This window comes from Elgaria multicarinata, chromosome 2, assembly GCF_023053635.1.
Source record: "Elgaria multicarinata webbii isolate HBS135686 ecotype San Diego chromosome 2, rElgMul1.1.pri, whole genome shotgun sequence".
NCBI lineage: Eukaryota > Metazoa > Chordata > Lepidosauria > Squamata > Anguidae > Elgaria > Elgaria multicarinata.
In genome coordinates, this window is record NC_086172.1 from 126438631 (window position 1) to 126451034 (window position 12404).

A 12404-nucleotide genomic window follows, 5' to 3' on the forward strand; every position below is an offset into this window, starting at 1 on the left:
CCTACCAGTAAGCAAAATCACTACCTTTCCCAGATCCATAACACTCTCTCAGCCTAATCTCCCTCAAAGTGTTGTTGCAAATATACAACAGGTGTGTGTGGAAAACGTACACCGCATTGACCTTCCTTGGTGTGGGTATAAATACAAGCACATCAATAAACAAAATATATAAAAAAAATATTTGGGGTTCTCAGAAATTCATTCGGTTTACTATTCTGGGAATGAAATTCTGTGATTTGAACCATAATGCTAACTATCCAGTTTTAGCTATCCCACTGCCTAAAATGAGGGTATGCACCTAAATGCTCAGCATCTTCCTAAAGCTCAGACTTGCTTCAGAAATGCACCTGCTTCATCCTGGCCAAGACCATGACTGCTTCCATTTAAAAAAACCAGGTGAGACCAAACTAGTTAAAAGGAAAGTTGCTCACTCCAAACCACCAATACTAGGGTTAGGAATTATCTAACCTAGACTTGTAGGTGCTTGTAAGCACTACAATAGTTAAGCATACTAAACAGTGCAATTAAGTGTTAAGCATACTAAACAGCAGGGCTTGACCCTAAAATGGAACGAGTCATTTCACCCTAACTGTTTAGATTTGCTCACCTGGCTGGGCTTAGAGAAAATACAAATAAACAAATACAAATAAACTTGAACTAGCACATGATGTATCTAGCCTAAAATCTGCCACAAAAGGATATACAATTCTCAGCATATACAAGAACTCAGAAAATCATTTTTAAAGGATTACTTAATATAAAGAAGTATAATCCCACTTCTATCAAAGGCATAGTGATAGGCTTCAACTTGCACAGTAAGCCTACGACTTCTGCTGCATGAGGTAGCTATTAGTACAGATGGAGAAACTGAGGCACATATGGCAAAGTGATTTGCCTAATGTCACACAGCAAGCTGGTGGCAGAACCAATATTAAACCTGAACTGGTACAATTTCAAATTTAGTTCCTAAACAACTGTGTCGTACGTTTACCCCCAAATCCCTTATGAGTTACCAACTATGATGCAGAATAATGAACTATAGTCACTTCTTTCTGAAAAAGATAGCTAAGTAAATAACAGCAGTGAATACAATACTGGAAGAGAGGTATCAGAAGCAGAAGAAGCAAAAGGGATGTCGGCCTAGGAGTCTAAGAAGAGTCTACATGAGAGAGCTTTTTCAACACCCTTTCCAGAACTATGGTAGTATTGGACAGATCTTTAATTTATAGGTCAGTAACTTATTTTAATATGGCAGCAATTTAAAATCAGCGGGGAGAAAAATACCTAGTCATAAAATGAGTTGGTAGCAGCAAGAGTCCACAAATTCTGTTTGGCCTTGGTAGCCATACAAAATCCAAGCTCATTAAAGATCCTGCCCCTCACTTGCAGGCCAGGTGGAGCAAGGGATTCAGACAGACAGGATGCTGAGCTCCGGAGGCACTCTGAAGCTCTCCTGAGTTCTGAGATAGAGGGAGAGACTATGTCGGTGGTGTCATCACCCCATCAGGCTAGCTCCAGAAGTGAATAGAGCATCTCCAAAGCCAGATCTCCTTGCCTCACTCTAATACATTGAGATGTTGCACTGCAACATTCTGAGGGAGACTGCCCCCTTCCCAAGGCTATGAGAAGAGATGGGGATCTCACCAGATTTAAAAAGATGTGCAAATGGTGACCCCTGAGTAGCAGACCAAATGGCATGTCTATTCAACAGCACTAGATTCTCTAGATAAAGCTCAGCAAGTATGCAAATCAAATGGGTGGGGCTAATATTAGCTCGAGGGGACAGACAATTTTAGAGAAGTAGTTTCCACACTTAATAATCAAAATAAGATTCCGCCAAAATCTGTTATTTATCAGTATCTCATTACTTCCTGGCTGCGCAAAAGACTTCTGTGTCATTAAAGAGACACAGGTTTTCTCTTGATTGGTTGGGGCTAAAGTCTCACACTGTCCCACCCGCCCTCCTTCATACAGCCTTCCCTCTAGCACTGAATTTGCACCATTGCACCAGTTAGTCTAAAATGTTTACTTTCAAGGAACTAAAAGATAGGCAACCTAACCATTCAGATCAACAACAAATCAAGGTTCTTTGTCCCACCTTTTTTCAGCAGGATGCCTCAAATGTATTGAAGTGGGTGGTATGGGTGACATTGACAAAAGTTTTTAATCATGTCTGAAAGGAGGAACTGAATGCATGCCAAAAATGAGCAAAGGGTAGTTCTGGGGCACCAAGGGAGAAAAGCAAAATAAAATGTGATCAGAGTGCTGATGCAGACACACCCAAACCTCTATACATAACCCTGCAGTTTAGCAATCTGTAAACAAACACTGTTGTTTATCACTGCATTTAAAATTTTGGAATTGTGGTTATTGCAAACCTATACCAGTACAGAGTATTTGAGTTCTTGACGGTCAAGAAAGGAGACTTAGATATGACACATTACATGTTACAATTTAACACTAATGAAAGGACAAAGAAGGATACAGGAAACCCCGCAAGAGTTAGCTGCTCTGTGTAGCTTAGCTACATGCAGCTACAAAATAATAATAATTTAAAAAGTGGGTAACCCAGTACCATCTTTGTAGTGGACACAGCACTGTGATGTGACCCCCAGCAGCACCTCTCTACTTCCATTATCTTCAAAGTGCATTCTTAGTGCAAGAAGTAGGACTGAACCAAAAAGGAGCTGACCAACCCCTTGTGGATTTCATGCTAGGACCAAAACTCTTGCTTGAGCTCATAGGCTGCAGGTTTGCGTGTTCGGAGTTCAGTTCTGCATAGCGGCACAGTGCTGTCCTGGCTCTGGCCTTCCACATCCATGTCCAAGAGTGTCCGCTCCTCCTCAGGAAGTCTGACATGGAAAGAAAGCAGCGCAGGCCTCTCTTCCACAGTGCTGCTGCTGCTGGCAAAGCATGAGTCCAGGTTACTGGGTGTCTCAGTACTGGAGCTATTAGCGGAGGACTCTCCCCTGGCGTTACTGGGCGATGCAAACCACCAGGGATCAACACGCTGCCTGTTAGCGGAAGGGCGTGGCCTAGGCAGGAATTCCAGGGTCTTGGGTCTCTCCAGCGCGGAGTCTTGCTGAGTGTTATAGCGCCTGGGGGTTGGAGGAAAGATGAGGTTGGGGTCTGGTAGTCGAGGGACTTCATTTGGACCCTGACCTGGACTGGGAGTTTTTAATATACCTATTCCCCCACCAGAAAAACAAAACAAAAACACAAACACAAAAAAGGAGGGGGAGGAAGGAGAGAAGAAAGATACCAACCAGTTAGACAACACTGATGAAATGAGACGCTGGGCTCATTTAGTAAACACAGGGTGAGGTCAGACAGAGGGATGATTCAGTTCACCTGACGCATACAAACCCCATAGGAGCTGCAGTGATCTTCATGCTGATCCCTGCAAACTCATATGGCAGATGTGGGTCCCAGCTGGGCCAGAAAGGCTAGCACCCTCCAGACATGAGCAGCGATCACCCCACAAATACACAACATACATCTTTCCCACACTGCCAGCTTAGCGCTAAACTATGCAACCACAGGTATTGATACAGCTATAGATAGGGAAGTCAGAGGACAGGACATGCAAATTCAAAACTAAGGGCTTCCAGCATATTTCCAGATATAAGAGAATATGAATTTTATGGAGCTAGTTTGCCCCAGTGCTACAGAACTCTTTAGAGCAAGTTTTATTTATAAGGATTTGAAATGTTGCACTGGGATTGAGCTGGCTGTAACGCTCAGTCTGCAGAGTGAGCAACTCTTCTGTTAAGGTAGCTCTCCCTACCACTGGCAAACATGCGCCAAGGCCAGAGAAAAACCACTGGCAATTGTGAAGCTTCTCTCCCGATTACTAACTCTATGGGCTCATCTACACCAAGCAGGATATATTCCACTATGAAAGTGGTATGAAAGTGGTATATAAAAGGCAGGAGCCACACTTCTGCTTTATAGTGGTACTGAAGTGCACTATCAACTGCTGGGGCCCGTGACACATCTACACCAAGCAGGATATATAACACTATGAAAGTGGTATATGGTACCTTTCACAGTTGCCAGTGCACTTCAATAGTGCTATAAAACTGTAGTGTGGCTCCTGCCTTTTATATACCACTTTCATATCTTTTATCCTGGTTAAGGGAATGTCACAATCCTTCCCAGAACATAGAGGGCTGTACTATTCTCCTTTTATGGCTGGCTCATTGTGTCCACAACAGGCAGACTCTACCAGCTGTCTGGCATCCACATCTATTGACTTGTTATAGCAGGGACCATACAATATTGAAAGAGAATGTTAAGGCAGGGCAGGGTGGTAGGAATGGTGTCATCTGAAGAGATGAGAAATTACCAGGGATGTTTACTGATTAAATATGTTTTCCGAAATTGATTGAAATCCAGACCATTTATAAATTCGTTGATTCCATTTAAATTAATCTACATATTGCAAAGCCCCAAAATTGAGGATCCTAAAGAAGTTTCCCTTAAACTGTTTGTAGTTATACCCTTAAAAATGCTAATTCATTTCTTCCATTAAATCTAGGAATGATACAAATATTTAATGTCACTGTAGCATATCAGAGCCACTTCTAAACATAACCAAGGCTGAAGCTAGACCTAAGGTTTATCCCAGGATTGTCCTGGGGTCAACCCTGTTCATCTAAGTGCCACACAGGGCATCCAGCGCTCAGGCAGGAACGAACCCGGGATGATCCTAGGATAAACCTTAGGTCTAGCTATGGCCCAAGTAGCTCTTAGGAGTACTACAGATGTTTCATACCAGAAGGCAAGTAACTACTAGCTACAGGTACAAACTGGAAACACATGGGGTTTTCTCTGTTGTGGCACCCTGGTTGTGGAATACGCTCCCCTTGGGGGCCCAACTGGCACCGACACTGGTTCATTTCAGTGCCAAGTTAAAACATGTCTCTTTATCAAAGCCTTCGAGGGCTAAATTCTCCATGGTTACACATTGTTTAAATTGTTTTTAATTGTGTGTTTTTTAATTTAAAAATCTACTGGTTTTAATTTGTTAACAATTTAATATGTTTTTAGCTGTGCAAATTATTTATGTTTATATTGTTTTGATTTTATTTGTACGCTGCCCTGAGATCCCAGCGATATAGGGCGGGATACAAATGTTTTAATAAGTAAATAAAATATCCAATGTTGCCCGTCCATGAGTGGGGCCCACTGCTTCTTCCGTTCCGCAAATGGCCAGCCCCAAAGAGTCCCTTCCACAAGCAGCAACACTGCTTGGAGAATGAATATTTAGTGTTTCCGAGGGCAAGTCCTGAAATGAGTGGAAACATTCAGTTCTGGAACAGGGCAGGTCAGCAGAGCTTACTTACACGAGCACCGCCGGGCTGCCCCATTCCAGAAATGAGTGTTTCCGCTCCTTTCAGGTTGCTCCCAGAAGAGTTAAATCCTCCATTCCGCAAGTGGCAGTGGCCGCTTGCGGAAGGAAATCAGTGGGACTGGCTGCTTGTGGGCAATTTCCATTGGATACTGCCCAAAGTAATCTTTCATGGGAAAAGAAACGTACATTTTATTTTGTCATTGTACTCATTTTATGTTGCCCTGATATCCAAACAGGTTAAAGGGCAGTATATAAACGCTTTAATAAACAGGAGAACCAACACCATGACATGGTTCACATGGCTATGCATTGTCCAAGAATTCAGGAGTCCTCATTTGCAAGCCTAGAAATTACACTTCTATCATCATCTGAAAATTTAATGCTGCCAACCCTGATTTTAATACTGGGTTTAGGCAGGTGCAAGCTATATTTTACTTAGAGAATCCAAGCCTGGACTGAAAATGAATTCATCAGCACATGTCTAGAACAATATCAGTAAATGCGCAAAGGGGCAGAGAAGGCACATTAAGGGTTTTATGGTGCAGCAGCAGCAGCTAGGCCATGTTGTGCCAAGCACTGAAATAATTCCCTTGAAATTTGGCCTAATGACTTCTTTGCTGTTAAAACACTAAATGAAAGGGGGCAAACCCTACTGCTGGAGTAAAAGTAAGCACATTATGTCCAATGTCAAATCCGCATTACATTTGCGGTTCATTCCAAACAAGAGATTTTGTTGTAATTTTTTTGGCAGAAATTAGGGCAGCAGTCATTCTTGTGGGGAAGAAAACAACAAGAACACTTGAAGAAAAGCTGGAGTGGAGGATCTGGAGGTGCCATTTTGTATGGCATGGGGGTAAAATGAGTGCAGGAGGAAAGCAATATTAAAGGGAAACAAAATAGGAGGGAAAGCTGGAACTGGCAGCCACAAATAAAGGACAGAGCTGCAAGGTACAAGGAAAGATGAATAAAGACCAGACAGAAGTAGCCTTCATTGGTTTGGAATTCAGGGGAATCGTTTCTGCTGCTCCCCTGACCCGTACAAGGGCAGCTCCAGCCTCAAAACACAGAAGTACTGATTATGCAAAGCGCCCCTGGTTGAATTCAGCCATTACCTTCCTTCAATTTTAGCTCCGAGCCAACACCAGCAGGTTCTAAGGCAACATGGGGAGGGCACTGGCAAGAGCCCTTGTTCCCTGGCTTCTGTTTTAATTGATGGGGTACAACAATGGAAAAGGACAACCTACCTGCTCCCAGTGCTCCTGTTGGAGAATTACTGGAGGAACATCCATTGGCAAGCAGACCAGCCACTTTTATGGCACCATCAGAGGGGGTACGTCTGTGCCCCACTCGTGGGGCTTCCGAAGAAAGAGTCACGTGGGTGGGGGTCAAGGACTGGTTGGGATCCCGCTTGAATCTTTCAACACGGATATTAACCAATGGGTTACTAACTACGGGCAAGGGAGCCTTCACTGTCACAGGGCTGGTAGGCATCTCATACACCACAATCTCATCACTGTCTGAATGCAGCAGGGAACGGGTGGAGTTACATTCGGAAATGGAAGACAAGGAGAGCAGGGTCAGAGAGTTGGATGGCTCGCCCAGCAAGAACGCAGGCTCCTCTTTCTTGAAGAGCTTCCTCGAAGGCGGGCTGGTACTCCGGCGGGAGCGCCCAGCCCGCTGGAAGAGACTTTCACGCTTCTTCTTCTCTTCCTTGGGGGCTTCCACCTCCTCCTGGGTTAGCAGCTGGCACTTGCCAGCCTCCAAGAGATCAAAGCCTAGGCCAGCAGCAGCCAGCACAGCCCCACAGCCAAGAAAGGCAAGCTCGCACCGCTTGTGCTGGGAGCCCCCGCGTTTGAGGCTGTTGGTGGGGGTGAGCTGAGGAGTGCTTGTGGCAGAGTTCATCGGGGTGATCTCCTCGTTGGCATCACTGGACTGGCCATCCCAGTCCTCATTCTTTTGAGCTGGGATGCAGAGGTACGACTGGTTAGATCCGGGGGATCGCTGTACCTTACTCTCTCCATTTTTCAAAGACTCATTGTCTTCATTCTCTGCAATAGACACACACACATTCACAATGTTTGTGCAAGTAGAAACACATGGCTGCCATAGAAAGATGCATTTAACACAGAATACAGACACTCTATGCCAAGGCCCGGGAAAGGACTGCAAAAGGCTAGCTTTGGCCTTGTAAACTCTCAGGAGATACATGTCACACATCAAACTTTTCAATGTGACTATAAGGAATGTTGTTGTTGTTGTTGTTATTGTTGTTGTTATTATTATTATTATTATTATTATTATTATTATTATTATTGTTGTTGTTGTTGTTGTTGTTATTATTTTAGAAGGCATCATTCTAAGAAAGCCCCTTTCTGTGGCTGAGTATCTAGATACATCTCACATAGAGAGACAGCCCTGCTGTAGGGGTTCAGTCTCAAGATAAAGACTTGAGTGAGCTTCACTTTTAAAAAAAGGTCTTAAAATAACACACAGCTAAACATAGATGATCCACTTGTTGCTCAACAGAGTCCACTTGTGGCAGTCAAGTATGTTTCCAAGGAAAGCAATCTGAAGCAACACCAGCAGAATAGTGCAGGGGAGGGCTCCCTCCTGCATAAAGACTGGAGTGGGGGTGGGGGGGGGAGGAATGATAATAGCCCATCTTTAGGCAGTTTCCTCTCTTAAACAGTCCACCACTTCCACAGATAATCTCTGTCAGGAAAAAATACACAGTGAATGAATCCCCTAGGAAAGCAAGCACTGAGCTGTAATGAACAAAATTTAAATGAATGCAGAAAATACAAAAGAGGGAAAAGGCCAATACTTGAACACACATAGGTGAGTGAAAATGGAATACATATGTTATAGAGGAAAACCTGGAAAATGTACATGTAGGGATGTGTTAATATGAAAACACTGCATGTGGGCATATGTACTCATTATTCCTCCTTTGTTTATAAAACAACTAGAACTTTTAGGCACTGTGCAAAAATAATAGAGGCCCTGCCTGTATTATAATCCAATATACATTATATAAAGGAGAAAGGAAAGAGGAAAATGAACAAATTCAAGTACTAATCCTTATATAGCTCAATCCAGAAAAGATGGAGGGATGGTCAGTATGTGGTTCTTCTGAAGATGGCGGTGGAATTCAACCTACACTGGATGGAGTCACACTGCCCCCTAAAGAATCAGGACTGTACTCTGAAGGTGCTAACTGACTTGGCTTTGTCCTGGAAAGCCAACTAACCTCCATAGCATGAAGCACCTTTCAGTAGTTGAGCTTGTTGTGTCAGCTAAGTCCCAAGGTAGCTTCACCATGATTATCCATACCCTGGAAAACTCCAGATTGGATTTCTGTACTGTGTTATGCTTGGGGCTGCTGTTGAAGATTTCTTAAAAACTTCAGTTAGTTTTTTAAAAAAACTGCTGCTAGGCTTCAAACTGGGTCTGGCCCAGGAGATCACGTCTAGTCTGTCTTAAAAAACATAACTGGCTTCTGGTTCCTTTCTGAACATAACTCAAAGTACTGGTGCTTATCTTAAAAATCCTATAATGCTTGGGACCTGAATACCTGAAAAACTGCCTTTTCCCACATGTATCTGACTATGCATTAAGATAATTGTGAACACCAAGAGCCGGGACTGTGTATCAGTTAGAGTGATGGACAAGGAGCGAGGCGACCTGGGTTCTAGTCTCCACTTGGCCATGAAGCTCACTGGGTGACTTGTGGCCAGTCACTAAATCCCAGCCTAATCTACCTCATAGGGTTGTGGTGAGGGTAAAATGGAGAGGAGGATCATGTATTCCACCTTGGGCTCCTTGAAGGAAAGGTGGAATATAAATGTAATAAACGAACAAACAAATCGTTGGAGCTCTCCTCTGAGTATCCCCACCTCCTGAAGTGACTTGACAGTTCTGGGAGGAGAGAAGTCAGACCTATGGAATAAACAAACATGTTATAGGTGCACCTTTTAAAAGTATTGTGTGGAAGCCCTGAAATTAACTACAGAAACATATCTGAGTTGTTCTTAAAGAGCCAAGCGTAAGTGGATTTAAGAGAATGAAGCTTAATGCAATTCATTTAACAAGTACTTTACCCATCTCCGTTAGGCTTGTAAATCCTGGAAAAGGAATTATTGTTCTGTGGACTTTTCCTAGGTTTGGAGCACTAGATGACCACTGCCTGGATCCATCTACCAGGGACTTTAGACTAAAATAAAGAGAAGGAAGTAATCTATAAATGCAGGGAACTGCTTTTTTCTGTCCAGTTTTAATACTCAAGTGTACAGATTAGTATAAGACTTTCACCTCAAGGATTTGTTTATACAGTTAATTTATGAGGAATCCCTCAGCTCTCAGGACAACAGTTAAAAGAACAAAAGAAATAATAAAATAAAACAATAAAAACAATATAATGACCCAAAACAGCAGCAGCATATTCAATAAATCAGACAAACCATAAAACATTAAAGTCAGTTATCCAGTACGCTGAATGCCTGGGCAAATTTAAAAACAAAAACAAAAAACCTGGAGGAAAAAAAAAGGGTGGACGTTTTCTGGGGGAAGGTTTTCTAAATGCCCTACAAACAAGAAAGCCTTCTCTAAGGCCATGGCTTGACCTGCCGATATCCTGGGAATCGCCCTGGAATCATCCATGTGCGTTCACATGACGCACAGGGGATCCCGGGAGCAGGTAGGGATGATCTTTCCTTTGCCCTGGGATATTTTTCTGCGGTCTTGGGATGATCCCGAGACCACGGAACATGTGGGCGGGCATCATGCGTTGTCCCAGCTCCTCGCGAGTAACTGTGAGGAGCTGGGCATGGGGCACAGAGCTCCTCAGGAGCTCTGTGCACATCATGGGTGGTGTGGTGGGAGCAGGGATTTTTTTAAAAAATAATAATAATAATACTTACATTATGCGCTTGTGTGCTCCTTCTCCTTTAAGAAAAAAAAACCAAAATGGCAGGCACAATGTCCTCTTCCTCCTAGGATGCCACACACCACGTGTGGACAGAGGGGGAGATCTTGCTATAACCATATTGCCTCCTCCGTCACGCTAGACCCATGGCGCAAGTCACCACCTTCCTAAACAAATGGTGGTGGGATTTGCAGGAGCACCTCTAATTAACATTTTAAGGCTGGGCAGGCTCATGAGTCTGAAAGTATTCTTTCAGGTAGCCAAGCTCTAAGACATTTAGGGCTTTATAGTTAAGTAGAAGTTCTTTGAAATACACCCAGAAACAGACCAGGAATTAAAGAGGCTTGGAGGGCAATAACAAGAGAGGGGCCTTCTCAGCGGTGGTCATCCCTTTATGGAATGATCTCCCTGACGAGGCCCGCCTGGTGCCAACATTGTCATCTTTTCAGCGCCAGGTTAAAATTGCCCTCTTCTCTCAGGCATTTGGCAACATATAACCAGTCTTTTTTATCAGGACCTGAATTATCTCTGGCTGATGGTTTTTAATTGTTCTATGTCTTACGTGAATGGTTTTATACTTTATATAATCTATTTTAATGGCTTTTAATTTTTGTGAACTGCCCAGAGAACTTTAGCTATCGGGCAGTATAGAAATGTAATAAATGAATGCCATCCCAGCCCTGAGGCCTCTTCCTCCTTAACTTCTGTGTTGGCTAGTGAGGGATATACTTCTATTCCTCCCCAGCCAGCACAGAAAAGCAATGAATTTCAAGTGCTGAGAGTCTGGATCAGGACCCCAAAGCAGGGATTAGGGACTTTAATCCTTTGACCCCTGCTGTGACCCCAGTCTGCTATTTGCATTAGGAAAAACATCCCACTTGCTGCAATTAGATTTTTTCCCCAATGCAAACTGCAAAAGCGGTGGATCCAGCTTAGATCCTATATATTAGTAATAAAGATCTTATCTTATGAACTTGCCTTTGCATTCTGTCATGTTTTATTCATCCTATGAACCGCCCAGAGAGCTCTGGCTATTGGGCGGTATAGAAATGTAATAAATAAATAAAAAAAATAAAAAACAAGAGCATTCTAGACAAACATTATCTCAGGTATACCCTGCTCTTCATCCAAAGACCTCAGATCAGCTTAGATATTTTCCCCAGGTGGTCTCCCGTCCAGTTTACAGTATTCCCAACTAAACATACCTACAGGAGATACCAAGCAGGACGAGGGCAGATGCATATAAATAAGTGGAGTTGGCAAGCTCACTTCAAAAGTGAGAAAAGCCAAGCCCTTTGGCAAGGTGTGAAAATTGGTAGAACGCTGGATTCCTTTTCTCCACCCAAGTTGAAGGAGTGTATTGCATTTCTCAGTTTACAGCTGCAGGCAGAAAAACAATAAACATATGTTACGAAAGTCTAGCCCTCATCATGGTCTTGAAGGTCACACAATGTTCTAAGTTGCCTTTTGTGGCATGGCAGAACACATCTGCTTCTTCCATAAAATTGGAGGAAGAAAATGTGTTTGCTGAATTAAGGAAGACCCAACTTAATAAAAACTGAGGCCATAGCTAGATGGGGCTTTATCCCGGGGCAATCCCCGGGATCATCCCTGTGCGTTCACATGATGCACAGGGCATCCCGGGATCAAGGAGGGATGATCCCTCCCTTGCCCTGGGATCTCGCCCTACACTTTAGGCCTGCTTTTTCCACAGTCTCGGAATGATCCCAAGACTGCAGGAAGTGTGGCCCACCATCACAGTTTGTCCCGGCTCCTCGCGGTTACTTGCGAGGAGCTGGGCATGGGGCACAGATGTCTTGAGGAGCTCTGCACCCATCGGGGGTGGGGTAGGGGGAGCAGGAAAATGTTTTTAAAATAAAAACCTTACCTTTTGCACACGAGCGCTTCTGCGCTCCTTCTTCTTTAAAAAACAAAACAAAACAAAATGGCGGGTGTGACGTCCTCTCCCTCTGAGGTTGTTGGGCACCACATGTAAACTGAGGGGGAGGTCTAGCTAAGGCCTAAGTCTGCAAAATTACTTCCAATTCTGGAGGGAAAATATATATACTACTTTCTCAGCTATCAGTACAACAGCGTCGTTGTAAAAGACGTAAACAGCTCACT

At 43.5% G+C, this 12404-nt stretch overlaps 1 protein-coding gene across 2 annotated transcripts in view; it reads right to left on the minus strand.

Annotated features, from left to right (window-relative positions):
• Window positions 1–2615: 2615 nt before the first annotated feature.
• Window positions 2616–12404, minus strand: part of MAP3K9 (mitogen-activated protein kinase kinase kinase 9) — a 49107-nt gene continuing 39318 nt past the window's right edge. The window contains exons 8-10 of one of the 2 annotated variants that reach the window (XM_063117605.1): window positions 9457–9569; window positions 6601–7404; window positions 2616–3098 (exon numbers count right to left, since the gene is read on the minus strand). In XM_063117605.1, coding sequence (XP_062973675.1) covers window positions 2641–3098; window positions 6601–7404; window positions 9457–9569 — 1375 coding nt within the window. In that variant the 3' untranslated portion in view covers window positions 2616–2640. Of the gene's footprint in view, window positions 3187–6600; window positions 7405–9456; window positions 9570–12404 lie in introns of both variants that reach the window. The other variant, XM_063117604.1, reaches the window with a different exon arrangement.